A 27458-nucleotide genomic window follows, 5' to 3' on the forward strand; every position below is an offset into this window, starting at 1 on the left:
TTTTTGTTGCCATTTTTGTCTGTGTAGGTTAAGCTGAGAAATGTGGACTCAGAAATATGCAAAGGAAAGGAAAGAGGTGGTGGTCGCCAGCAACCAATTGGTCGGAATCGCCATTGACAAGGATAAAGGAAGCCAAAATGCTCTCAAATGGGCTACTGAGAATCTCCTTCAAAAGGGCCAAACCGCCATTCTTATCCATGTCAAGCTCAGATCTTCGTCCCATTCAGGTTCTTCTTATGCTTCCTCTGGTAAGGGAAATTGTCGGTTGATTGTCTGTTTAATCCCCACGAACTGGTTCCATTTTGATTGACAAATGGACCCCAATCCGTCCTTGGTGGCACGCTGCCTTGTGTCCACCCTCCTTCGGGGTTCAGCCTCCTCGCTAGCCCATCGCTTGGTGTATGACTCTAATATCATTTGTAACCGCTCAAGCCCACCGCGGTAGATATTGTACTCTTTGGGTTTTTTAAAACATGTTTGTTAGGGAGAAGTTTCTACCCTCTTAGGATCTCACAATCCACCCCCTTCGAGGCCTAGCTTCCTCGCTGGCACTTGTTTCCTTTCTCCAATCGATGTGGGACCCTCCAATCCACCCTCTTTCGGAGCCCAGCGTCCTTGCTGGTACACCGCTTCGTGTCCACCCCCTTCAGGATTCAGCCTCCTCGGTGGCACATGGCTTGGTGTCAGGCTCTGATACCATTTGTAACAGCTCAACCCCACCGCTGTAGATATTGTACTCTTTGGGTTTTTTAAAACATGTCAGTTAGGGAGAAGTTTCTATACCCTTAGGATCTCACAATCCACCACCTTCGAGGCTTAGCTTCCTCGCTGGCACTCGTTTTCTTTCTCCAATCGATGTGAGACCCTCCAATCCACCCTCTTTCGGAGCCCAGCGTCCTTGCTGGCTCACCGCTTCGTGTTCACCCCTTTCAGGGTTCAACCTCCTCGCTGGCACATTGTCCGGTGTCTGGTTCTGATACCATTTGTAACAGCCCAAGCCCACCGTTAGTAGATATTGTCACTTTTGTGCTTTCCCTTACGGGCTTTCTCTCAAGGTTTTTAAAATGTGTATGCTAGGGAGAAGTTTCTATCTTCTAACCCTACAAAGAATGTTTTGTTTCCCTCTCCAATCGATGTGAAATCTCACAATCCACTCCCTTCGAATCTCAGCGTCCTCGCTGACACTCATTTCATTTCTCCAATCGAAGTGGGACCCCCCGATCCACCCCCTTCGAGGCCCAGCGTCCTTGTTGTCACATCGCCTCGTGTCCACCCCGCTTTGAGGTTCAGCCTCTTCGTTGTACATCGTTGAGTGTCTAACTCTGATACCATTTGTAACAGTCTAAGCCCACCGTTGCAGATATTGTCATTTTTGGATTTTTCCTTTCGGTCTTCTCTCAATGATTTTAAAACTTGTATGCTAGGGAGAGGTTTTTACACTCTTATAAGGAATGCTTCGTTCCCCTCTCGAACGAACGTATGATATCATGTATAATCATATAATGATAATTTTTTTTTGTCTCAGAGGAGAGTTTGAAACAGGGTAACTTTGTTCTTTGCTTGGTTTTCATGCCATGTTCTTCCATGAAAGTCATATTGTTATGTTTATTGGGTGCAGATTTGATGTCCAACAATGGCAGTGGCAATGTTTTAGTAAGCAACGAAATCGACCCGAGCACGAGGGATTTGTTCCTTCCTTTTCGATGCTTCTGCACCCGGAAAGATGTAGGTCCTCCTCTTCTCTTTTATGTTTAACGAAACAAAACGAAACGAACCGAAGAATCAATCAAACCGTGTGGAATTCACCTCATTTTCTCTGGCGTTAGATATTCTGCAAAGACATTGTTATTGAAGATGTAGATGTTGCAAAAGCATTGATTGAATATGTCACTCAAGCTGGAATCGACACTTTGATCGTCGGTACCACGACTAAAAGTGGCTTCTTGAGGTTCGTTATTCGTTTCGTAAATTCTTCCCTCAGCTCGTTTGGTAACATTCTCGTTTCTTATCGTTCGTTTTCAAACTTTCATACACAATACAAACGAAAACGAGAATGTTACCAACGACCCCTTTAACTTGTTTCGATGTTTCATTTGTTCGAGTTCGAAAGGAACTGAACTTTGTTTTCTTTGGGCTATTTCCCGATACCATTTTGTCTCGAAAGATTCAAAACGACAGATATTCCAGGCACAATTCTCAAAGGAGCACCAGATTTCTGCAATGTTTATGTCATATCAAGAGGGAAGATCCAAACTATGCGATCGGCCTCACGTCCCGCTCCAACTTCTTCGCCTCTACGAAACTTTTTGCTAAACCAATCCGGTATCAAATCGCAATCATCGGACTCGCAAAAGCCTCAGATTCAAAGTATGTCGTAATTCACTTTCTTATGTTTTAGTACACTTATCTACCATGATCTAGCTTAAATAACCGATCCGTTCTTAAGTAGGACCGGAAAAGCCTCCCATCGAACCAGCACGAAGATCACACGAAAACATCGAGTTCAGGTCGGTGACACGTTTTAGAAACTGTTATTATTATGACATCTTATTGAGTTTGATATATTAAGGATTGTTATGCAAATTGTCTTTGGGAACAGGTCTCCATTCACTAGGAAAGGTTACAATGGCAAAATGCCAGGGGAAATGAGTGTGCCGGATACTGATATTTCTTTTGTTGGCTCGGGAAGGCCGAGCGTCGACAAATTGTTCCCGACATACTATGATGCCGTGGATCCAGGACGAATGCCCCCACGACTGTCGAATGGCACCGATGGTGATATATATCATAGCTTTGAATCGCAGCCGTTCGGACGCAAATCATTGGATGTAAACTTACAAGAATTTTCATCGATCTTCTCGGAAGGCGAAAGATTATCGACTTCGTCACAGAGTATGGTAAGTGCTAGATTATAGAGATTGATTTGATTCTCGTCCCGTTCACGAGCTGGGAAAGATATTGAATTCGTCGTATAAATCGTCGATGACTGCAGGAAGAAGTAGAGGCTGAGATGAGGAGGCTGAAGCTGGAACTAAAGCAAACTATGGAAATGTATAGCACAGCCTGCAAGGAAGCACTTACAGCTAAGCAAAAGGTGAAAGAAGTTAAATTATTGTATGGAAATTGTGAGATCTCACGTCGGTTGGAGAGGAGAACGAAACATTCCTTATAAGGGTGTGGAAACCTCTCTCTGGTAGACGCGTTTTAAAAACCTTGAGGGAAAACCCGAAAAGGGAAAGCCCAAAGAGGACAGTATCTGTTAGCGGTGGACTTGGACTGTTACAAATGGTATCAGAGGCAGACATCGGGTGATGTGAGGGGTAGACACGAGGCGGTATGCCAGCAAGGACGCTGGGCCCTGAAGGGGGGTGGATTGTGAGATCCCGCATCAGTTGGGGAGGAGAACGAAGCATTGTTTATAAGGGTGTGAAAACCTCTCCCTAGCAGACACGTTTTAAAAACCTTGAGAGGAAGCTCCATGAGGGAAAGGCCAAAGAGGACAATATCTGATAGCGGTGAGCTATTACAGAAGTTTAAAACAAACTCTTCACATGTATTGCAGGCGATAGAGCTTCAACGATGGAAATCGGAGGAAGAACGGAGAATCGAGGAGGCTAGACTTGCTGAGGAAGCTGCATTAGCGATGGTCGAGCAGGAAAAGGCGAAGTCTCGAGCGGCTATGGAGGCTGCTGAAGCATCTAAACGGATCGCGGAGTTGGAAGCACAAAAGAGAATTAACGCGGAAATTAAAGCATTCAAGGAAGCAGAAGAGAAAAAGAAGGCATTGGATGCATTGGCAAACAACGACGTTAGGTATCGGAGGTACACGATCGAGGAGATCGAAGCTGCTACCGAGTTCTTCTCGGAATCTTTGAAGATTGGAGAGGGAGGCTATGGACCTGTTTACAAGGGTTATTTGGATCACACACCTGTTGCCATTAAGGTCTTACGTCCAGATGCAGCTCAAGGAAGGTCACAGTTCCAACAAGAGGTGAGGAACCAAACAGTATCCTAGGATTATCCAAATGTTCTGTTTGTTGTAACATAATCTATTAATATGCTTCTTGCATCGTTTATAGGTCGAAGTACTAAGCTGCATCCGACATCCGAACATGGTTCTTCTCCTCGGAGCATGCCCCGAGTACGGCTGCTTGGTCTACGAGTTCATGGCAAATGGTAGCTTGGACGATTGCCTCTTTCGTCGTAAAGAAAAGTCGAAACCTCTTTCTTGGCAACTTAGATTCAAAATTGCAGCTGAAATCGGCACGAGCTTGTTGTTCCTCCACCAGACTAAGCCCGAGCCACTCGTGCACCGTGACTTGAAGCCAGCCAACATCTTGCTCGATTTTAACTACGTTAGCAAGATTAGCGACGTTGGTTTGGCTAGGCTTGTTCCCCCATCGGTAGCAGATAGTGTGACACAATATAGAATGACGTCAACTGCTGGCACGTTCTGCTATATCGATCCCGAGTATCAACAAACCGGTATGCTCGGTGTAAAGTCCGACATATATTCTTTAGGAATCATGTTTCTTCAGCTGATTACAGCAAAACCACCCATGGGATTGACTCACCATGTCGGAAGAGCCATTGAGAAAGGGAATTTGTCTGAACTTCTTGATCCATCTGTTCTTGATTGGCCAGCTGAAGAAACCTTATGCTTTGCAGAGTTGGCTTTAAAATGTGCCGAGTTGAGAAGGAAAGATCGACCCGATCTTAGTAAGACCGTTCTTCCCGAGCTCATCAGATTACGATCGGTAGCCGAAGCGAGCTTGTATTCGTCGGACAAGGATGGCGTTTAGCAGTCCTGTATTGAATGCTTGTCGGAATTCTACCAGAAGAGTGAACCAAAGCAGTTCATGATCTAGCATAACGCTATAAATTCGGTTCTTGATCATAACTTCTCGTGGATCGTCATCTCAATCTTGCAATAGCTCAGGCGTCTTACCGTGCTCGTCGTCGTTGTAAGATGTTGATTTCCAAAGAATGATGTCTGAATATATCTCCATTGGGCCAGAAAAGAGATAAATTTTGTAGATAATTTAGTGTTCATATGTAGCATATTTATGTCTAAAGCTGTAAGAAATTTGTCTATTCCTATATCACTTTCCTTCTTCATTTGGTTTGACATCCATGCAAGTCCATGCAAATTCTGCCTTTAAAGTCGCAAAACACTATCCCGAGCGTAAGTCGCTATTAACTTGATGCATTTTGTTGGACTCGTTAAGTACAGGACGAGGACGTAATGTGAGGTTGTGGGCACCCATATACCACTTCGAACGGTTTTGTTTGGTGGCTGGACGATGAGTGCTATTGTACCACAGTGTGTCTTTGTCTAATTCAACTATTTCAAAATCATTCTCGAACATGTGCGTATAGCAAAGCAACAGATATGACTCACTTTGTGACACGCGCCCAGCTAGTGTGAATATTACATAAAATGTTTATTTTTTGTCTAAATATTATAATGACAACCAAACGTCTCATAAAAAGACGAAAAAATAAAGAAGGAAGCAAAAACGAGAGTGATAGAAGGAACCCACATGAATAAAAGAAGCCCGAGCAAGAGCTAAAGCGAGGATAAAAAGAGGGCTATAAATACACCTTTTGATCATCTAAAAACCCCTTCAATTTTCATAATTTTCAATAATAACTTTTTTAAAAACTATATATATATATATATATATATATATATATATATTCACATGAATAAAAGAAGCCCGAGCAAGAGCTAAAGCGAGGATAAAAAGAGGGCTATAAATACACCTTTGATCGTCTAAAAACCCCTTCAATTTTCATAATTTTCAATAATAACTTTTTTAAAAACTTCATATATATATATGTATATATTTATATGTATGTATATGTGTATGTATGTGTATATATATATATGTATGTATATATATGTATATGTATGTATATATATATGTATATGTATGTATATATGTATGTATGTATATATATATATGTATATGTATATATATACATATATATATGGATAAAAAGGGTATATGTATATGTATGTATATGTATGTATATATATATATATGTATATGTATATANGAACGATGAGTGCTATTGTACCACAGTGTGTCTTGTCTTTGTCTTTGTCTAATTCAACTATTTCAAAATCATTTTCGAACACGTGCGTATATCAAAGCAACAGATATGACTCACTTTGTGACACGCGCCCAGCTAGTGTGAATATTACATAAAATGTTTTTCATTTTTTGTCTAAATATTATAATGACAACCAAACGTCTCATAAAAAGACGAAAAAATAAAGAAGGAAGCAAGAACGAGAGTGATAGAAGGAACCCACATGAATAAAAGAAGCCCGAGCAAGAGCTAAANATAAAAAAATAAAAAAATATATATATATCATTTCCGCAAATTTGAGCCTACAGTTCCAAAAAATAAATATTATTTAATGAATAAAAAAGAAAAAGAAAATAAAATGAGAAATTCAAAGCTGGAAAGTTGAAACTTGANAGAACGAGAGTGATAGAAGGAACCCACATGAATAAAAGAAGCCCGAGCAAGAGCTAAAGCGAGGATAAAAAGAGGGCTATAAATACACCTTTGATCGTCTAAAAACCCCTTCAATTTTCATAATTTTCAATAATAACTTTTTTAAAAACTTCATATATATATATGTATATATTTATATGTATGTATATGTGTATGTATGTGTATATATATATATGTATGTATATATATGTATATGTATGTATATATATATGTATATGTATGTATATATGTATGTATGTATATATATATATGTATATGTATATATATACATATATATATGGATAAAAAGGGTATATGTATATGTATGTATATGTATGTATATATATATATATGTATATGTATATATATACCCTTTTAACTATTTTAAAATTTAAAAAATTTAAAATAAAGTATATTAAAAGCTTTATTAAAAAAAAAAATATATATATATATATATATATCATTTCCGCAAATTTGAGCCTACAGTTCCAAAAAATAAATATTATTTAATGAATAAAAAAGCAAAAATAAAATAAAATGAGAAATTCAAAGCTGGAAAGTTGAAACTTGAAGAAGACGTTGAGAAAGAACGAAGTAAACGAGGGCAAGAGAGAGAGAGAGTGAGCAGCCCACGAGTTCCGAGTAGATCTTGATTCGTGATGTTGCGGCATTTAGCGACAAGATGGGGTATGAACCCTAAATCCGATGGCTATGGCCTTTTCCATTCCTATTGTGCATTTACGCTTCCTTTTCTCATCCACCTGTTTCTTCATACCTCTTTCTCTCAAATCCCACTCTCTTTCTTTCCAATTTCAGTCCCATTTCGCGAAATTTTCCCTTTTCTTGANCCATTGTGCATTTACGCTTCCTTTTCTCATCCACCTGTTTCTCTCAAATCCCACTCTCTCTCTCTCCAATTTCAGTCCCATTTCGCGAAATTTTCCCTTTTCTTGATCCGCCACAATTTCAGTCATCTGATCACGTGTCTTTTGATCCTGTGAGAATGTGATTGACTGCAATTTCTCAGGTAACTGATTCGTTCCCTCTCATTTCGTTTCCTTTTGTTGATTCATGATTGTCGTCATCACCGTAGGTGATTTGATTAGATCTTTTATNCCGTGAGAATGTGATTGACTGCAATTTCTCAGGTAAATGATTCGTTCCCTCTCATTTCGTTTCCTTTTGTTGATTCACGATTGTCGTCATCACCGTAGGTGATTTGATTAGATCTTTTATCGATATCTATGTGTTTAGATCTTTGCAGGATGTTGATTTTGATTATGAGTCTGTATCTCTTTTTCTATAGGTGATTGATTTTGGGAAGTTTTCGCCGTTTTGATTTTTGACCTAGCCATCGACAATGGATATCCTTGGTGATTCGGATAAAAATTCTTACCGGAGGTATTTCGAATTGTTGCCTTCTGAATTTTGATTCCGTTGCTTTTCTTTCTCCTTGGATAACATGTAATTGGGATTGCTTGTGCTTCGTTGTAGTCTTTCAGCGGCCGTATCTTATGGAATTGCTTCGATGGCTATGGTTTTTCTGAACAAGGCCGTACTTATGCAATACTCGCATTCAATGACCCTTCTCACTCTGCAGGTAAATTTTTGCCATTGGGTTTCATTTTGATTTATCTCGTTCTCTTTTTTTAATTGCTTTCTATCTTTATTTGTGTTAGCAATTGGCAACCACATTACTTATTCACTTTGGTAGAAGCATGGGATACACGAAATCCAAGGGGCTTGATATGCAAACAGCTAAGAGAATTCTTCCTGTCTCGTTGTTCTACAATGCAAATGTGGCGTTTGCTCTTGCTAGCTTGAAAGGGGTTAATATCCCAATGTATATCGCCATTAAAAGACTCACTCCTCTTGCTGTTCTGATTGCGGGATTCTTTTCAGGCAAAGCAAGGCCCACCACACAGGTTTTTCCTCAATGCATATTGCTTAGCTCCCTGAAATGCTTGTCTTGTGTAGCTTTGAAATTTGATCTCTCTTTGGCTGTGAAAATCTTCGTAACCATGCCTTGGTATAGTATTACTGTCATCACGATGACTTGTGTTGTAATTGTTGAACCAAAACCATGCTTCGTGTCGAATTCAGGTTATTCTTTCAGTACTCTTGACTGCTGCCGGGGTCCTTGTTGCTGCATTGGGAGATTTTTCATTTGACCTCATTGGCTATAGCATGGCCTTCACTTCTGTTTTCTTCCAGGTATGTTTTGAGTTGGTTTTCGCTTTTGTTTTTGATAAGAGACTTAAATGGTGTTTTGGTCTAGTGTTATAGTTTATACGGGCGAGGTCAGTTTTTTGGGTTCATCAGAAAATGAGTTGGTGTGCTGTTTTTTACACAGGTCCTAGGGAAAGGAGAGCATTATAAATAAAGAGATGGTGAGTGTGTGTGAAAAGAGAAATATGAATTTTTTTTGGGCTATCCGAGTAGGTTCAAGCTATGGTGACCACTAAACTAGGATTTAATATCTGGTAGGGTTAGATCGTAGTCTCGTGAGAATAGTCGAGATGCGCACAAGCTGGCTTGGACACTCATAGATATCAAAGAAAAGAAAAAGAAGCTTTTTAGCCCTCTTGAAAGGCAACTATTGAGTTTTGACCTTTGTACTTTTCTTTTCTACAGTATATGTAATGAGTTCCTATCAGTTTTATCATTAGAAATGCTCAAGGACGTCTGATAATTAAATGTTTGAACTGATGAATTCACATATCTTTCTCTCTTTTTGTTTATTCTTTGTTGCAGACTATGTACCTTGTATTGGTAGAGAAATCGGGTGCGGAGGATGGGCTTACTTCTATTGAGATCATGTTTTACAACAGCTTTTTGTCGCTTCCATTTTTGTTATTTCTCATTATAGCTACAGGCGAATTCCCAGATTCTTTATCACTTCTATTTGCAAAGGTCAGTTTCTTTCTAGCCCATTTAATTTTTGTCGAACTCGTTAGTTTGTTCAAGACAACAGTTCATAAGGAGAAATGCTAGATTACTGGAGGAGTTTCCCCTCGACCTTTGTTAGTATCGGCATACCAGGCATTCTATGCCTCCTTTCCTCTACTGATGTTTTAAACTATTTATTTGGTATACCATAGCTTCTTTTGGTGGAAAGAGCTGGACTGCTCGATACTGGTGCTTTTGTTGGCATGGACTCCTTTTTTAACAAATCTCAGGGAGTCGAGTTGAAGTGGCTTTTAGAAATGTTTTATGCATTATATTAAGCGGTAATCGTTTGATTGAGGCCGTGAAATGTTTTGTGCTTTTGGTTTATGTCATCAACCTAGAGTTCAAACGGTTAGAACTCACAACTCTCTACAATGGTATGATATTGTCCATTTTGAGCATAAACTCTCACGGCTTTGCTTTTGATTTCTTTAAAAGGCCTCATACCAATAGAGATATGTTCTTTATTTATAAACCCATGATCAACCCTTTAATTAGTCGATGTGGGACTCTTCTCCCAACATTCCTCAACACAAACACTTTCTTGTGTGATCTAAAAGATCGATTTCAAATGAAACGCGAACTATTGACAGGGCTTGTGCTGTTATTGCATATCTGATATCTCCCATTTAGTATGGATGCCTTCATGGCATAACTATAATTTGCAAATTAGTTAGAATTTTTTCATTGTTTAGGCTGTGTGCTAAGCCTAAGACTATGATCCATGAAATGAAAGGAAAAAAAGATGAGATTTTGCTTGAATGTAGTGATTCATTGCTGCTGTCTGAGTTTGAGATAACTTTTGAGAGTATATATCATTGCATAAAACAGTTGTGTTCTAGTTTATAACTATAATATTCTTTTTCAATATTTTCAGAGTAATTCATTCTCCTTTTTGGTTATCTTCCTTCTATCATTGGTGATGGGGATTGTTCTCAACTTCACAATGTTCTTATGTACCATAGTAAACTCCGCTCTAACAACAACGATTGTCGGAGTCCTCAAAGGGGTTGGATCGACAGTAAGCGTTCTCTCTTTCTAGACTTGGTTACTCTATCTTTGTAGCCAATGACTTATGTTATCTAAACAAAGCTCGTCTCGTTCGTCCTTTCGTTCTACAGACACTTGGATTTGTTATATTGGGTGGCGTGGAAGTGCACNTTTTCTTCCAGGTATGTTTTGAGTTGGTTTTCGCTTTTGTTTTTGATAAGAGACTTAAATGGTGTTTTGGTCTAGTGTTATAGTTTATACGGGCGAGGTCAGTTTTTTGGGTTCATCAGAAAATGAGTTGGTGTGCTGTTTTTTACACAGGTCCTAGGGAAAGGAGAGCATTATAAATAAAGAGATGGTGAGTGTGTGTGAAAAGAGAAATATGAATTTTTTTTGGGCTATCCGAGTAGGTTCAAGCTATGGTGACCACTAAACTAGGATTTAATATCTGGTAGGGTTAGATCGTAGTCTCGTGAGAATAGTCGAGATGCGCACAAGCTGGCTTGGACACTCATAGATATCAAAGAAAAGAAAAAGAAGCTTTTTAGCCCTCTTGAAAGGCAACTATTGAGTTTTGACCTTTGTACTTTTCTTTTCTACAGTATATGTAATGAGTTCCTATCAGTTTTATCATTAGAAATGCTCAAGGACGTCTGATAATTAAATGTTTGAACTGATGAATTCACATATCTTTCTCTCTTTTTGTTTATTCTTTGTTGCAGACTATGTACCTTGTATTGGTAGAGAAATCGGGTGCGGAGGATGGGCTTACTTCTATTGAGATCATGTTTTACAACAGCTTTTTGTCGCTTCCATTTTTGTTATTTCTCATTATAGCTACAGGCGAATTCCCAGATTCTTTATCACTTCTATTTGCAAAGGTCAGTTTCTTTCTAGCCCATTTAATTTTTGTCGAACTCGTTAGTTTGTTCAAGACAACAGTTCATAAGGAGAAATGCTAGATTACTGGAGGAGTTTCCCCTCGACCTTTGTTAGTATCGGCATACCAGGCATTCTATGCCTCCTTTCCTCTACTGATGTTTTAAACTATTTATTTGGTATACCATAGCTTCTTTTGGTGGAAAGAGCTGGACTGCTCGATACTGGTGCTTTTGTTGGCATGGACTCCTTTTTTAACAAATCTCAGGGAGTCGAGTTGAAGTGGCTTTTAGAAATGTTTTATGCATTATATTAAGCGGTAATCGTTTGATTGAGGCCGTGAAATGTTTTGTGCTTTTGGTTTATGTCATCAACCTAGAGTTCAAACGGTTAGAACTCACAACTCTCTACAATGGTATGATATTGTCCATTTTGAGCATAAACTCTCACGGCTTTGCTTTTGATTTCTTTAAAAGGCCTCATACCAATAGAGATATGTTCTTTATTTATAAACCCATGATCAACCCTTTAATTAGTCGATGTGGGACTCTTCTCCCAACATTCCTCAACACAAACACTTTCTTGTGTGATCTAAAAGATCGATTTCAAATGAAACGCGAACTATTGACAGGGCTTGTGCTGTTATTGCATATCTGATATCTCCCATTTAGTATGGATGCCTTCATGGCATAACTATAATTTGCAAATTAGTTAGAATTTTTTCATTGTTTAGGCTGTGTGCTAAGCCTAAGACTATGATCCATGAAATGAAAGGAAAAAAAGATGAGATTTTGCTTGAATGTAGTGATTCATTGCTGCTGTCTGAGTTTGAGATAACTTTTGAGAGTATATATCATTGCATAAAACAGTTGTGTTCTAGTTTATAACTATAATATTCTTTTTCAATATTTTCAGAGTAATTCATTCTCCTTTTTGGTTATCTTCCTTCTATCATTGGTGATGGGGATTGTTCTCAACTTCACAATGTTCTTATGTACCATAGTAAACTCCGCTCTAACAACAACGATTGTCGGAGTCCTCAAAGGGGTTGGATCGACAGTAAGCGTTCTCTCTTTCTAGACTTGGTTACTCTATCTTTGTAGCCAATGACTTATGTTATCTAAACAAAGCTCGTCTCGTTCGTCCTTTCGTTCTACAGACACTTGGATTTGTTATATTGGGTGGCGTGGAAGTGCACGCTTTGAACGTGACAGGATTGGTTATCAACACGGCTGGAGGTGTTTGGTATTCGTATGCCAAGTATCAGCAGAAGAAGAGCAAGCCACCGAAGTTGACATCGACGTAGAGACTCATCATCGCAAGTAAGGTAGTATGGTAAAGATTAAAGTTGGTGACAAAAAAGATATCTAGGTTGCATTTTACTTCATATTATAGCATTTGTGATTCGCTTGTCAAATAAGAATGTAGATGATACAAGCAATTTGTTTTCAATTGATACGTTTTTAGCTGAAAATTGTTGTGCTTGAGCTTGAACCTTACTTGTTATTGTTGCTCGTGGAAACCTAATTTAAATGAAAATGTGTAACTTGGATCTTAATTCAACTAAACGATTCGATCAAAACTACCTCGAGAGAAGTACTTTGGAAGCTCCATCACTTTAAATGCAAGTCGTAGTAACCTTCTATTTAAGATTTAATATCTTACGAGTTATAATCCATAATATTTGGATGTTATAAGTTTCAATTACACCGTTCTTTATTTATGGGCCGTATTTTTCTCTCCACGTCTCTAAATGACGTCGTTCTTAAAACGTGCAATTATTCATCTGAAGTTTCACTCAAAATTTAGTGAAAATTGAAGAATTTTTTAATTTTGAAGAATTTTTTAATTTTTTACATTAATGTAAATCTACTTAAAATATGTAGTTAGAATGATATATTAATTCGTTATTTTGTTTTCTTGTTTTATTTAGTAAATGTAGAAATTATAAAAAACAACATTTTTGTGTTTTTATTTTATTAATTTGAAATTTGAAAATATAAAATATATTTAAATTAAATAAAACTCAATTTAATTTTTGAATTAAATTATGTATAAAATAACATTTTATTAATTATATGATATGGTAAATTAATAATTGTACAAATTTTATAATAAAAAATTAAAAAATTAATTAATAATAATTTATATTCAAATTTTAGAAGAATCAAACATAAACTCAAAAATCAATTAACAATATATTACATATATCTATATTTATGTATATAAATTTATTTGACATGTTTATTTTTTTTAAAATCATCAGTTTATCTCGATATATTGATTATTGCATAAAAAAGTTCGTTGTTCGAATCTCTATTGATCGCATAAAAATATTTTGTAAATAATTAATTTTTAATTTTCTTTTTATAAATTATTCAATTAGTTCCTCTCTTCAAAATGGATATTTAAAAAATAAAATGAAAATATTTTAACCATTTTTCTCATAATCATCCTCATTGGAGTTGTCTATAAATACCCTCCCACCCGTTGGCTCTTCTAATCGAAACTGTAGCAAAGGAAACCAGACAGGACCGACCATCCGAACACGACCTGAGTCGGTTCCCAGTACCAAATCGACTTACGATTTTCAGGGTTTAGGGGCTTCGTCGTTTCGTTCGATCCTGATTTCTTCCATCATATGTAGAATGGGAGAGGACAGACGATAAGCACTCGAAACACCTGGTAACCCTAATATCCGTTTTTTTGTTTTTGGATCTTTTTGAATCTTGGTATCGCCTGTTCTTCCATCAGCAGTACGTATTTGTATCTTAATTATCGATAAGATTCTGTTCAAGATTTTGAAATAAAATCACTGAATTCGACCTTGAAAATCCTTTTCCTCCTGTTGATCTTGATTCGGGTTGAATCCCTTGGTAGTTTGGTGAACCAGGGAAATGTATAACGGTATTGGATTACAGACGCCGAGAGGCTCTGGCACTAATGGCCACATTCAGACGAACAAGTTCTTCGTGAGGCCGAAGACTGGAAAGGTTTCTGAAAACACCAGAGGATTCGAAGAAGATCAGGGCACTGCCGGTGTTTCCAAGAAACCTAATAAAGACATTCTCGAACACGATCGCAAGCGTCAGATTGATCTCAAGCTTGCCATACTTGAGGACAAGCTCATTGATCAAGGTTATACGGCCGATGAAATTTCTGAAAAGTTGAAGGAGGTTCGCAAGAATCTGGAGGAGGCTTCAGGTTCTGAGGAAAAACATGGGCCTTCTGCCATCGTAATTGCAGATAAGAGGTATGATCCTCATGTTTTAATGCATTTTTTGTGTTGCTAATTTTAATACTCTGTATATCTTTTGTTGATTATGATCTATGATCGTATAAGTAGTTTTGCGCCTGGTGTGATTTTCTTATTTTGTGTGCAGAATGGATATCTAAATGGTGTTTTCCTTGATGGAATAGGGTATCAGTGACACAGACTCACCAAATTGCTGCGAGAAAGGAGGAGCAGATGAAAACATTGAGATCTGCTCTTGGGTTGGGTTCTTCGGACGATTCGGAAAAGCTCAAGGAAGGGATTTCTGATTCATCTAGAAGTGGAAGAGAGGGTCAAGATGCTGATACTAAGCGTCGTGAGAAGATGGAACATTCTTTTTTGGACAGAGAATTGAACTGGAAAAAGCATGCCGTTGACGATCAGAATGACGATGAAGATGACAAAAAAAGGGTTTCGAAAGAGTTGAAAGGTCATCAGAAGGATAGAAAACGAAGGGCTAAGGATGATTCTTCTGATACTGATTCTGGTGGAAAGCGTAAGGGAACCAAGAAGAACTCGAGAGATAATAGAAGGAATGATTCTGAAAGCGACCTTGACAGAGATGTTGACAAGAAGTACACCACCTCAAGAAAGACGAAAAATAGAAGGCATGATAGTGATGATTCTTTCGATGCCGATTCCGGTGGAGAACGCAAGGGAACCAGGAAGCACCTGAGAAAAAACCGAAGATATGATCTCGAAGGTGACCAGGACAGTGATGCTGACCAAAAACATATCACTTTAAGGAAGCATAAGAAAAACAGAAAGCACGGTAGTGACGATTCTTCCGGTACTGATTCTGGTGGAGAGCGCAAGGAAACCCAGATGAACATGAGATATAAACGAAGAGATGACCATGAAAGTGATTTCGACAGCGATGTTGAGAAGAAATCCACCACCTCAAAGAAGCAGGAGAAAAACAGAAGGCATGATAGTGATGATTCTAATTTATCTACACATGGTGATGAGTTTGGTATGGGTAGCCACAAGAAATGCTCTGGTAGACCTAAAAGTCGAAAGGTCAAGAAGAAGCAAAGAAGTCGAAAACAGGAGTCGACTGATGAATCCAATTCCGACAGTGGGATTGATCACAAAGACAGGCAACTGAAGCACAAGAACCAGCATGGTAAAGGGTATGGAGTAGATAGTGACAGCTCTGACCACGACAATTCTGGTTCCGATTTTGGTCGTGACGAGAATAAGCATAGGTATCGTAGCAATAGTACAGGAAAACGCAAGGTAGATAGGGAACCCGAATCGAAGAGTTCAAGAAAGCATCCTAAGGAAGACATTGGGAGACGCAGACATGATACCGATGACGATGAAAGTGGTGGTAAGACGGTCGCAAAGGAAAAAATGGCTGCGGCTAAAAGGAAATATGATGACAGTGATGATTCAGATGATAGAAAGTACCATGGTAAACACAAGAGAGCTAAGAAACATTCTTCCAGTGATGATTCTGATCTAGAGAATAATTTGTACAAATTTAGTCAGCATACGATGAAAAGCAAGAGAAAGTTCGATGAAGGTGGTGAAGATAACCAGCGAGAAGCGAAGTCTAGAAGTCGAAAATCTACACGAGAGTCGGATTTCCATGGGGACCCCAAGAAAGAACCTGAATCAAACAGAAGAACTGGCAGTCGTCGATATGACGAGGCAAGGGATGGACGGTTCAGGGACGACTCCAAAATGGATAGAAAGTTGACTCGAACAGGAAGGAGATTTACAGAAGAAGAAGAGCACGGAAGTACTCGTCATCGGAAAGCTAATGAGCCTCGCCGGGGCAGTAGGACTGATGAAGCTATTGAAGAGGGAAAAAGGCAGAGCAGATATGAGGAGCATAGAGGGAGAAAACACGAAAGAAGGTAACGGTTCCATGTTCTTCGTAGTTTTGGCTTATTGTCTGTATAAACTCTTTCTACAACTTGAATCGTGATGTTTCTACTTTTATGTAATGAAACAACTTGATCTCTTAGGGTGAAATTATATGCTTTAACTAGTTAAACTATACGCTTTACCTCACCGCTCATTTAGAGACTAACTCCCACCTTGCATGAAACCATCTCGACGGTAAGAACTTGTCGGTCGGGATCACTTGTAAATTTAGTGTAGGGCAGCTTCAAAGTTCAAAGTTCGATCTCTAAATCAAATGGGTCTTAAGATTTCAAGTTCCAAGTATAAAATCTCACAAATTCCGAGCCCTCACAAAGCTCGAGCTTTGCTATAAGCTTCTTGAACCGCATTTCATATAGAATCACTCAACCAATTCAACAAGTTCCTTTCTTGATGTAAACATTGTGGTCGTTTTTGGAAGAACTGAACTTGAAGGTAATCCAAACCCGTTCATCAACAATCTCTATTTTACCGAATAGAATTATTCCTAATCCCATGTCGGGAGGGTACGGTCGGGTAGACAAGAAGAACTACAGAGAAAAGGTCCTCATCTTATTCTCTCCTGAAATCTTGTAGAAGAAAGGACTTGTACACTGTAATGTGCATCATTATCACTAAAACATTTTACATCATGTAAAGGAGCAATCAGCAAATTCAATTCTCAACATGATATACCGCTAATGTACGTGAAGAGTGTAAGGTAAACTAATGACTAGCACTGTGGTTGGGAATCAATCAAAACATAAAATCACAAAACCTGCAGCGTTGTCTGTCGTCGTCGTCGTTTTTCTTTCGCGCTTCCAAAGTATCGTCCAGCAAATCCCACAGTCCAGCATTTCATGTCTTCCTCCTCTGTTAAAAGAAAGCACAAAGTTCCAATATATATGCACTTTGCAATCTGAACAACACGACTAACTCGGTTCGAAAATAGATGCATAGAGCGGAGTAGAAATTCAAGCATATGGTTACACGATCCATCCAACAAAAAGAAGATTATAAGATCCTAAAACATAGATGCAAAAGAGGGCAAACGATACTTATAATTTTTTAATAGAAACCCGTCCTATGGAGGTTTGAACATTGCTTTCCCGGAACAGTAAGCTGTCTGGTAAACAAAACTCCCTTTCAATCAAGGATATTATGCTTTTCCGGTGAACAAGGCTGCACAGCCTATGCTTTGCAAGCCTATCACGATCGACTGTTTCAACCAGATAGTTTATTCATGAGAAAGAGTTCTCACACCTAAGAGAAGTCGATCCTTTTGATTAGGGAGGTCCAATCAAACTTAAAGGAGGTTCCAAGATTTGAAATATTCAGAATCACTCGCACAATGCAAAAAGATAGAAATAGAGAGACATGGAAAAGAAACGAAAAAGGTACAACTTACATCAAAACGCTGTAGTTGTTTTTCCTCGTTACGAACATCTACAAAATTTTGCAAATACGCCGCAGGCACCCTCAAAGTTTGGTGCTTCTTAAACGACTTCAGATGAAACGTTAGCAGCCAAAAGCGTTCCACGAAACCCTTCCTCGGTATGTTGCATGTTCATTTTATGATCAGAAAGTTCATCTGTCCATGACATCAAGCATACAAGTTTAGGACATTAACAACCACCTTTTTTTAAGATATGAGACCGATTAGCATAAGAAATTATCGAAAACCTATAAGAACGCCAAGATCGCTGTAAGACGCGTTGCTGGCGGCTACAAGCATAAATGGCAGTACAAGAAAGTGTATTACTTTGTTAGAAGAGCAGGGATAACAGCCACTCACTGTCTACAGTAAGGCATCTATGCCTCAAAAAAGATCTAAGGATGCAGAAGATTCCAGTTACATAATTGGGACGACGCTAGATCACGAGACGGTTAAGTTATTGACGGGTCCTCAGTGAATCTCAAGAATTCAGTGAGCAGGCAAACATACAGAGTTAGTGTATCTAAAATCACCTACTTTATGAAAATGGTCAAAACTCAAATCTAGAATGTGAGATCCTACGTCGAATGGATAGGAGAACAAAACATTCTTTATAAGTGTGTGGAAACCTCTTCCTACCGCGTTTTAAAAACCTTGAGGGGAAGCCCGGAAGGAAAAGCTCAAAGAGGACAATATCGGCTAGCGGTGAGCTTGGGCTGTTACAAATGGTATCAAAGCCAGACATTGGGCAGTGTGCTAGCAAGGACGCTGGGCTTCGAAGGAAGTGGATTGTGAGATCCCACATCAGTTGGGGAGGGAAATGAATCATTCATTATAAGAGTGTGGAAACCTCTCCCTAGTAAATGTGTTTTAAAAACCTTGAGGGGAAGCCCAGAAGGGAAAGCTCAAAGAGGACATTATCCACTAGCGGTGGGCTTAGGCTGTTACAAATGGTATCAAAGCCAGACATCGAGTGATGTGTCAGCAAGGACGCTGGGTCCCCAAGGGGAGTGGATTGTGAGATCCCACATCGATTGGAGAAGGGAACGAAGCATTCCTTATAAGGGTGTGGAAACCTCTCCCTAGTAGACCTTGAGGTGAAGCCCAAAAGGGAAAGCTCAAAGAGGGCATTATCCACTAGCGGTGGGCTTAGGCTGTTACAAATAGTATTAGAGCCAGACATCGAGCGATGTGCCAGCAAGGACGCTAGGTCCCCAAGGGAGGTGGATTGTGAGATCCCACATCGGTTGGAGAAGGGAACGAAGCATTCCTTATAAGGGTGTGGAAACCTCTCCCTACCAGACGCGTTTCAAAAACCTTAAGGGAAAGCTCGAAAGGGAAAGCTCAAAGAGGACAATATCTGCTAGCGCACCGCTTGGACTGTCACATAGAATCACCATACACTCTTTTCTTTCTACAGGAATGCTTGTTTTCTTATCACTTTTCAGTTTATAATCTTCCCTTGTTTCCATGATGAGCTTATACTTGAATTTGTGCAACAATTTGAGTAAGAAAATTGTAATTACCAGCAATATCTCGATGTTCATGAATCTCGGAATCCATTACCCAGAGTTTGTCCCCAGGAAATATGTTCTTGTCAGCCAGAGTATCAGTTTCCCCATCAATTATCCTATTACCTTTGCGAAGTATCTGGTTTTCCTTCACAACCTGCAAAAACCAGTTTCGACGTGAATTCATAACACAAAACATCGATTTCCCTCGTTTTTAGCTCGTACATACTTTATAACATCTTATTTGAAACATCAAAAGTACACCATAGATCTAAAAAACTGCATTAAGAAGTGTACAAAAGGACATCTGGACCAGTATTAGAACGAGCACTCCAAGCTGCGACACGGTACCTCGTTCGTTACTTCCCCCTAATTAGTTTGTTCCCCTTCGAGTTCGTTTTCAGAGCCAAAATTTTCCAAAAAGGGAAGGAGAGAGTCTAAGTTTTCCCCACCTAAGTGTCTTAAAAGATTAAAAATAGGTTATCTCTAGATCTGTAAGTTTATCATTTGTATAAACATGCAAGACAACATGGAGCATAAAAGATAGTTTCAGCAAACCAATTCAATTGTCATATGCATTCTGTTCTGAAAAGCTTACCCCAAAACATTCCCATATCATCATTTTTAGCTGGTACACTGAAGTCGAACCAGACACTTTTAGATTAACGAAATTCCCCGAGTTTGTCTTCCTTGCACGCTTTGAGATTCGACGATCTGGATCAAAAGTGGACTCGGGAGCTTCCAAAATTGATTTGGGTGCTTCCTTCCCACGAGCAAAGTACACGCAAATATCCTCGCCGATATAGTTTAGTTTCTGCATTAGCTCGCAACTTTCTCGTTCTCCTATACATTCTTCACATACCTGTACTCCATAAACAGACCACTTTAGGACCAATGAAGCAAGCAAGAATTTTGGAATGTTTTGGAAGGAAGCTTAGTGCAATGTGGTCTGTGGCTAAAACACTTTTGTGAGAAATTTGGTTAGAGTAATTGAAAGAACTTCTGGTGTAACGGTCCAAGCCCACCCCGCTAGCAGATATTGTCCTCTTTAGGCTTTCCCTTCTGGGCTTCCCCTCAAGGCTTTAAAACGTGTCTTCTAGGGAAAGGTTTCCACACCCTTATAAAGAATGCGTCGTTCTCCTCTCCAACCACCCCTCTTCAGGGCCAGTGCCCTCACTAGTGGGGGGTTCCACATCGATTGGAGAGAGAAACGAGTGCTAGTAAGGATGCTGAGCCCCGAAGGGGGGTTGATTGTGAGATCCCACATCGGATGGGGAGGAGAACAAAAGATTCTACAAGGGTGTGGAAACATCTCTGTAGCAGACGCGTTTTAAAGCCTTGAGGGGAAGCCTAAAGAGAACAATATCTGCTAACGGTGGGCTTGGACCGTTACATTTGAAACGTTTTAAGAAGCCTATACGAATCTTTGAAATTTGTTTGGTTTATAATTTCTTCTACGTGTTTTCTCTAAAGCTGTAGCAAATGTTTCTCCCGCCTGTTCAATGGAAATAAAAGAGATTTTTCATGAACTTCTTTGGCCCTGGGCTTGGGAGGATATCTTATCATCTCTCCCTTCTATACATTTAATTTAGTTTGATGAAAAACTTATCTTTTTATGAACAAATTTTACAATTAACCCATGAAATGGAAACAGATTTCGGATTCAGAATTACCTCGGGATCAGTCTTAAGTAGAAGTTGTTTGAAGTCGCCATTGCTAACTTCATCATTGGAGTCGAGATGCTCTGAGGACCCGTCCATGTCGTTCCCTACACAACTACTCGACTCAATCACGGCAGAAATGCAGCATGCCTCACTACCTTCCCACTCTTCACTGAAGCATTTCCAATCGTTCTCTGAAACGATTGTTAAAACATCTGCCTAAAGTTGAGGCACAAAAAAGAAAGGCGTAAAAAAATATGAAATGTAAAGGCAAAGATTGTTTTTTTACTTCATTAAGATTTATAATCGCGTGATTGGGCATGAAGGCATAGAAACTTTTAGAAATTGTTTAGGAAAAGTCACAGTTATGATTACAAAACAAATGGAAGAAACCGCCCAAGCCCAAGCCTACCGCTAGCAGATATTGTCCGCTTTGGCCCATTACGAATAGCCGTCAGCCTCATGATTTTAAAACACATCTGCTAAGAAGAGGTTTCNTCTCCAACCGACATGGGATCTCACAATCTACCCCCCTTGGGGGCTAGTGTCCTCGTTGGCACATCGCCTGGTGTCTGGCTCTAATACCATTAGTAACAGCTCAAGCCCACCGCTACCAGATATTGTCCGCTTTGGCCTATTACGTATCGCCGTCAACCTCACAATTTTAAAACATATCTGCTAGGGAGAGGTTTCCACACCCTTATAATGCTTCGTTCCCCTCTCCAACCAATGTGGGTTCTCACAATCCACCTCTCTTGGGGGGGGGAGGGGGAGGGGGCAGTGTCTGACTCTGATACCATTTGTAACAGCTTAAGCTCATCGCTAGTAGATATTGTCCGCTTTGGCCTGTTACATATCATCGTCAGCCTCACGGTTTTAGAACGCGTCTGCTAGGGAAAAGTTTCCACATCCTTATAAGAAATGTTTTGTTCCCCTCTCCAACCGACATGGGATCTCACAATCCACCCCCCTTGGGGATTAGCGTCCTTGCTAGCACATCGCCCCGCGTCTGGCTCTAATACCATTTGTAACAGCCCAAGCCCACCGCTAACAGATATTATCTGCTTTGGCCTATTACATATCACCGTCAGCCTCACGGTTTTAAAACGCGTATGCTATGGAGAGATTTCCATATCCTTATAAAGAATGTTTCGTTCCCCTCTCCAACCGATGTGGGATCTCACATTAAAAATGATAAAATTAAATAAACAAAAACAAAACAAAATGATGTTGCAAAGGAAGACGATTGATGAATTTAACAAGCAGCATAGAAAAAAACGAGTTCGCATTCAAATAAACTCGAGCAGTATACGTACATGGGACTTCTGCTGCACCGTACCACGTTTGTAGATCAGGTCAGGAGGTCTTTCAAGGAGGCGTGAATGCTGCATCCAAATATATGTTCGAGTCAAATTGCTGCAATTACTCGAAAATTAAGAAATGAAAAATCTTATTACCTTTTCACACCTCAGAAAATTGATCACACCATCCAAATTTTCCGGCTTCTCTACAAATGAAGCACTCTTTCCACTTGCATTGATGTAGTTTCTCCACTTTGAAAGCCACAATGTAGGAACCAAATAATACTTGCAATGCAGAGAAAGTGGAATTAACTTTCCAACGGCTAGTTTTTCGTGATTTTGTCGCTGTTTAAGCTTCACTCCTCTGAAAGATAAAACGTGTTAAGTAATTCTTCGAGCGAATCGACCACAAAGTTCACTTGAACATAATGAAATGACCTTATAGAATCTTCCATGACTGCCACTTCAGATAATTCCTCACTGCACAGAGAACATTGTCTTGCATCTGAGGGAAAAGTTGGAACCCCTGTAGGATCATCAGGTTTTACAGTAATAGCATCTTCATGTATGAAAAACCAGAGTTCGTCTGGAACCAGCACTCGTTTAGCTCCAGCAGCTTGCTCGGGCAAAAGTTGTCCATGAGGACACCTTATCGAGGCTGTTGGTTCGGAATCAGCTTCGGAAGGAGCATCAAGAATTTTCCTTTTAGCCCATTGTTGCAACCTACAAGTATGAGAAATAAACATGATTTGACTCAGAGATCATGAGTACTACATAGAAGGTTCTGGCTCAATAGTGTTTCAATTGGTAGTCTACTTCATCCCTTGATTTCTCTACAGGTCGTCGGACGGAGCATGGACATCTCCAAAATGAAGAGGCTCCTTGTTAGGGAGGTTCCGATCGACATACAAGAACAAGAACGTTCCAATCAGCATACAAGTTTATCGAAGGTGGGGCATTCCACTCCCTCTTCTGTTTATTTCATCTCTTCGACGAAATAGTTTCGTACTCCAAAGATAGTAATATACAAGCTTTAAGATGGAGAGAAGAAACGAGAAACGGTAACGGTTGTGAAAGTAGCTAAATTGCAGGTAAGAAAATGAAATCAGCATATCACAAGGCCACAAGTTTGAACACTCAAGCAAGAAGCAAGTCAAATTTCTAATGAACCATCAACTAAGCAGCATGATAAGATTGTCCCAAGAATTTTGAAACAATACCATGTCCTGGAAACAAAATATGTTCCATCTGGATAATTGCCCAAAAGCGCAGCTAACGCAATTTCTTTCATTGATATTCTTCGGTCCCGGTAGCTGTCGGCACAAACTACGTTTCGAGCACCAGAAATAAGGCAATCCATACAGATATCTTCATTGGTCAATTTGGGACCCCCACCATACTAAATTTTACAAAACAGCAGTCAGCCATATAAAAAAAAAGCAAATTCAGGGTAAAAAGAACGTCAAGAACAATCACATGAGGATGAAACCCTAAGGCTAACGAGAGATAAACCGACGCATAGAATTCTTTACGGAGCAATTTAAGCGCATACCTTGGAGAATAGCTTGTCCCAAGCCTTGATGGACAATCTCTTTATACATGTTACCTTTGACATTGGAACTTTTCCATGCAAACACTGTATGGTTGAATTATCAAGAATGCTGAAAACCATAACAAAGTAAGGGGTAACAAATTAAAAGAAGTTAGATATCTGGAAGTTGTCAAGAAGAAGCACTAGCACATGACAAGCAAGCCAAAAGGACAGAAACTAGAACAATTTCAATGGACCAGTACAAAAATTGTTTCTGTACTTACGGTGGGGAGACCTTATCAGCCCACTGGCGAAGCCAATTTACGGAAATCCAACAAAAGGGTTCGTCGAGCGAGTGAACAGGGGCTTCAGACAAAATCGATCGGACCTCCTGTCTACGATCATTGATACAACCCAGTTCAGCTTCCTTCTTCGATTCATATTCTTGGCAAGCTATCACATGCGATTCGTTTACACTACTTATCTCATCACACAAATGTGATGGAAGAGACAAGCCATCCTTGAAAGGAACCATGTTACCTTCTACTTCTTTATTGTTAACATTAGAATTAGTCACTTTGTTTGTGTTCTTTCCCATGCACCTTAAATTATACATCAGCATGTAGGCATCATTAGATGAAAAGACGTCAGTAGGACAACTAATACCAGATTCTGTTGATTGCTGAAGAATCCCGTTCGTTCGATTCCTTTCAGCAGTAACATTTACTTCTTCCTTGGAAACCAACGGAACGGCTAACTCAGTTCGAACAGATTTAGAATTAGCATTTGATGATTTTTCTCCAAATGGATGATATCCTAATTTGGAAACGTGTTCGTCGTCAAATTCCCACCACTGCCCTGTATTTTCCTCCTTGATGTGAGCTACGTAATGGCCGCTGTTGACAGCAGTTCCTCTGTGAATCAGAACGGCCGACAAGTGATATATTGATTCGGACTGAGAAGACTCAGCTAGCCGTTCCCGCATATCTAACACTTCAGGAAAATAAAATGCAGATGTGATTTTCTTCTTTGTTGTAGTCTGCTGACACAAAACAAAAATAACGATCAAACCCGAAGGAAAAGTTCGAACCAACATAGCCAAAAGTCAGTGACAAACAGCTTATATCAATAGTCAAATGGTTTTATCAAAAAGCAATAAAGAGATGTTATGATTTTCAGTACCTTTGGAAGAAAAACGCATCGTTTAAGCTGAAAATTTAGAACGGGGGGCAGTGTGCGTAGCTTGATACTGCGAGTCGCATTAACTCTTGATTTACATGACTCACAAAAATATTGATTATCACCATGAAGTTCTTCCACACTAAGATAATCGTCTAAACTCTCGTCTAAACTTTTCAAGCCAAGAACATTCAACTCCAATTCATAGAAGTCCTCCATTTTGGAAGAGGCTTCTGAATCCTTTCCGCAGTGTGAGCACCTAAATATGAAGCAAGATATCATTATCAACTTAAACTTGGATCAACTGAAACCTAGATTAAATTGTGCAAAGTAGTTAACAAATCCCGTTCGTTGGATTCGATTTGCATGCATTATTAATTAGTAAAGCTATTGAGGGGTTGTAACTAGACTCTGGCAAAACAAATTCTACTTACGTAGTTACATGAGACACGCTTCCACGGAAAAGATCTTGAACAATAGTCTTTGCTTTAGAAACTTTTGAGTGACTCAAGCAATGCTCGAGCAGAGAAAGAAGCAACGTCAGGAACTCGTGACTATCCTGCTGAACTCCATTATCCAACTCCAGTGTTTTTATGAAAGGGAATGAATCCACATAAGCCATCTTACTCGCGTGCAGGAGAGCAAAAAGCCGTACAAGCTGATCTAGAACTGGATTTTGTTTCAAAACATCCGACTCAATCGAAAAAATGCCTTCCCTGAAGCACTTGTTCATGTAGAGACACTGAAGGATACTATTAGCATAGCATGTCGCACCAAGATTCGTAAGACCAGCAGGAAAGTCAAGAGAAGTACGTTGATCCTTAGAAGGATCTGAACCAAGAGCTTGCACAATTTCTGACATCTTCTGCCATAGGCCAACCTTCCTGCTACCAGTAGGAGGTGGAATCAGCCCACAGAAACAATTCGGGTTATCCTTAGTATTCAACCGACATCCTTGACAACTCGGCTTCAAGATCATATAGAGCTGATTGATGTCATCGTCGGTCACTGCCCCAGATGAGTGAATTCTTCTGTAAATGATTAAACTCAATTCAAAACTCCTTAATACAGGTTCAAATCTGTGCAACAGATGGAAATCAAAATAACTATTACCTCAATATGTCGGAACTGTTATCGACATTGTCTTCTTGTTTATGCCTTTTGTTCTTACTACGAGTAGTTGGTCGGCTCATCGCGAGGACAAACTAATACTGATTACAGAAATAAACCCAGAACACCATTTCAACTCAATGTAGTATTCATAACATAGAATAGCATTTATATCACATAAACTTATATAACCAATAATCATCTATGTCAGATTAAAAATTGCACTTAGAAATATATGATCATTCACGAAGTTTGCAAAAACTTCAGCAACCAAAGCCAAGACTCTGCTAGAGTTAAGCACCCGCATGAACAAACCAAACCTACATCGAAATAGAGCCATTGGCACAAGCAAATTTCCCTCGAAAAGTACAGAGAAAGACAAGTTCCATTGGCACAAGAACAAGAACGCCCACAACATTCTGTACTTCAAATTTAAGGGAAAAGAAACATAAAACAATCAAATGGCAACGAAATGGAGTAAAATACGAATTGGGATTATTGCGCGCGAAGAAGAACAAAATAAAAACAAACCCAGAAAAGAAAATCCAGTTCCATTAAAAGGGTAGCGATGATCTTAAGCAAAGAATTGAGAGGTTTACCAGGAAGTGGAGAAGCTTGGTGTGAGCTGAAGGTAGAAGAAAATCATCGAAGGAAGAAGGGCATGAAATTAGGTGAAAAAACAAATGCTATGTACCGGTGATTGGAGTTTGTAAGGCAGCAATTGTTTGGATTAATTTGAGAAGAAATTATGTTGTGGCATTGTTTACTGTGATGAATTATGAAAAAATAGTGACGAAAAAGGGAAAAGAGAGGTTGCAGGGTCTGTGAAGGGTGGGGGTCAGACCGGTCAGAGGAACAGAACGGACTTCAGGAGAGAGAGAGAGAGAGAGAGAAAGAGAGAGAGAGGACGGCGTTTGAGAGGGACAACTGTACATTTCTTTTCCAATTTTCCCATTTCTTGTAAAAAATTGGATTTCGAGGCTTCTACAAATGGGTCGGGTCGGGTCGGGTCGGTCATTGCGGGTTTCACCGTCTTAATTTCATTTTTTTCCTCTTATTTTTCATATACGTCATATTTTGGAATTTAAAAAATAAATGAAGTTTATCCAATCGAATTATGACGTCATTATTATATTTTTTTCCCCTCTTTTTTAAAGAATTAAAGGATTCTTTGAATGAACCATATATTTGTGAATGATACATTTTAAATAATGCACAGTAAGAAATGAAATATCATGTGAGGTTAAGAAACTCGA

General features: G+C 39.3%; 4 protein-coding genes across 10 annotated transcripts; 3 read left to right on the forward strand and 1 right to left on the reverse strand.

The window, feature by feature from the left end:
• Window positions 1-6: 6 nt before the first annotated feature.
• Window positions 7-5102, forward strand: LOC111798206 (U-box domain-containing protein 52-like). 3 transcript variants are annotated; one of them, XM_023681214.1, is made up of 9 exons: window positions 7-248; window positions 1619-1725; window positions 1827-1948; window positions 2165-2367; window positions 2447-2507; window positions 2600-2897; window positions 2993-3094; window positions 3563-3991; window positions 4080-5102. In XM_023681214.1, exons 1-9 carry the CDS (start codon window positions 41-43, stop codon window positions 4800-4802), a joined length of 2253 nt encoding a protein of 750 aa, XP_023536982.1. In that variant the 5' UTR covers window positions 7-40; the 3' UTR covers window positions 4803-5102. The 3 variants fall into 3 exon arrangements, with proteins under 3 accessions (XP_023536982.1, XP_023536983.1, XP_023536984.1); XM_023681215.1 differs by having other exon boundaries at window positions 2450-2507; XM_023681216.1 differs by having other exon boundaries at window positions 7-227.
• Window positions 5103-7364: 2262 nt separating this feature from the next.
• LOC111799015 (UDP-galactose/UDP-glucose transporter 7) lies at window positions 7365-12891 on the forward strand. The gene is made up of 8 exons (XM_023682395.1): window positions 7365-7537; window positions 7817-7911; window positions 8005-8110; window positions 8190-8435; window positions 8614-8724; window positions 9265-9423; window positions 10337-10480; window positions 12488-12891. Exons 2-8 carry the CDS (start codon window positions 7871-7873, stop codon window positions 12632-12634), a joined length of 954 nt encoding a protein of 317 aa, XP_023538163.1. The 5' UTR covers window positions 7365-7537; window positions 7817-7870; the 3' UTR covers window positions 12635-12891.
• A 922-nt stretch (window positions 12892-13813) lies between these two features.
• Window positions 13814-16610, forward strand: LOC111799021 (dentin sialophosphoprotein-like). Of its 3 annotated transcripts, XM_023682401.1 has the most exons (3): window positions 13814-14013; window positions 14209-14581; window positions 14749-16610. In XM_023682401.1, the coding sequence occupies exons 2-3, from the start codon at window positions 14226-14228 to the stop codon at window positions 16469-16471; spliced, it is 2079 nt and encodes a 692-aa protein (XP_023538169.1). In that variant the 5' UTR covers window positions 13814-14013; window positions 14209-14225; the 3' UTR covers window positions 16472-16610. The 3 variants fall into 3 exon arrangements, with proteins under 3 accessions (XP_023538169.1, XP_023538168.1, XP_023538170.1); XM_023682400.1 differs by having other exon boundaries at window positions 13814-14581; XM_023682402.1 differs by lacking the exon at window positions 13814-14013 and having other exon boundaries at window positions 14342-14581; window positions 14712-16610.
• A 416-nt stretch (window positions 16611-17026) lies between these two features.
• LOC111798592 (ubiquitin carboxyl-terminal hydrolase 26-like) lies at window positions 17027-27120 on the reverse strand. Of its 3 annotated transcripts, none has more exons than XM_023681836.1 (15): window positions 26802-27120; window positions 26206-26303; window positions 25527-26123; window positions 25096-25351; window positions 24198-24952; window positions 23935-24043; window positions 23603-23781; window positions 22821-23105; window positions 22539-22746; window positions 22398-22466; window positions 21094-21300; window positions 20019-20282; window positions 19436-19577; window positions 17883-18065; window positions 17027-17347 (listed from the first exon to the last, which is right to left on the reverse strand). In XM_023681836.1, exons 2-14 carry the CDS (start codon window positions 26283-26285, stop codon window positions 17971-17973), a joined length of 3246 nt encoding a protein of 1081 aa, XP_023537604.1. In that variant the 5' UTR covers window positions 26286-26303; window positions 26802-27120; the 3' UTR covers window positions 17027-17347; window positions 17883-17970. The 3 variants fall into 3 exon arrangements, with proteins under 3 accessions (XP_023537604.1, XP_023537605.1, XP_023537606.1); XM_023681837.1 differs by lacking the exon at window positions 17027-17347 and adding an exon at window positions 17354-17693; XM_023681838.1 differs by lacking the exons at window positions 17027-17347; window positions 17883-18065; window positions 19436-19577; window positions 20019-20282 and having other exon boundaries at window positions 21097-21275.
• Between the last annotated feature and the right edge of the window lie 338 nt (window positions 27121-27458).

The sequence above is a fragment of the Cucurbita pepo genome, chromosome LG07, assembly GCF_002806865.2.
Source record: "Cucurbita pepo subsp. pepo cultivar mu-cu-16 chromosome LG07, ASM280686v2, whole genome shotgun sequence".
Lineage (NCBI taxonomy): Eukaryota > Viridiplantae > Streptophyta > Magnoliopsida > Cucurbitales > Cucurbitaceae > Cucurbita > Cucurbita pepo.

Excerpts from the sequence above, each read along its gene's own strand:
- LOC111798206 (XM_023681214.1), top strand. The coding sequence starts at position 41 with ATGTGGACTCAGAAATATGCAAAGGAAAGGAAAGAGGTGGTGGTCGCC. Across the intron at positions 2,368-2,446 it reads GCAAAAGCCTCAGATTCAAA|TAGGACCGGAAAAGCCTCCC; the intron begins GTATGTCGTAAT and ends TCCGTTCTTAAG. Across the intron at positions 3,095-3,562 it reads CACTTACAGCTAAGCAAAAG|GCGATAGAGCTTCAACGATG; the intron begins GTGAAAGAAGTT and ends CATGTATTGCAG.
- LOC111799015 (XM_023682395.1), top strand. The coding sequence starts at position 7,871 with ATGGATATCCTTGGTGATTCGGATAAAAATTCTTACCGGAG. Across the intron at positions 7,912-8,004 it reads GATAAAAATTCTTACCGGAG|TCTTTCAGCGGCCGTATCTT; the intron begins GTATTTCGAATT and ends GCTTCGTTGTAG. Across the intron at positions 8,436-8,613 it reads AAGCAAGGCCCACCACACAG|GTTATTCTTTCAGTACTCTT; the intron begins GTTTTTCCTCAA and ends TGTCGAATTCAG.
- LOC111799021 (XM_023682400.1), top strand. The coding sequence starts at position 14,226 with ATGTATAACGGTATTGGATTACAGACGCCGAGAGGCTCTGGCACTAAT. Across the intron at positions 14,582-14,748 it reads ATCGTAATTGCAGATAAGAG|GGTATCAGTGACACAGACTC; the intron begins GTATGATCCTCA and ends TTGATGGAATAG.
- LOC111798592 (XM_023681836.1), bottom strand. The coding sequence starts at position 26,285 with ATGAGCCGACCAACTACTCGTAGTAAGAACAAAAGGCATAAACAAGAA. Across the intron at positions 20,283-21,093 it reads TACTTAAGACTGATCCCGAG|GTATGTGAAGAATGTATAGG; the intron begins GTAATTCTGAAT and ends TATGGAGTACAG. Across the intron at positions 19,578-20,018 it reads TGATATGGGAATGTTTTGGG|GTTGTGAAGGAAAACCAGAT; the intron begins GTAAGCTTTTCA and ends TGGTTTTTGCAG.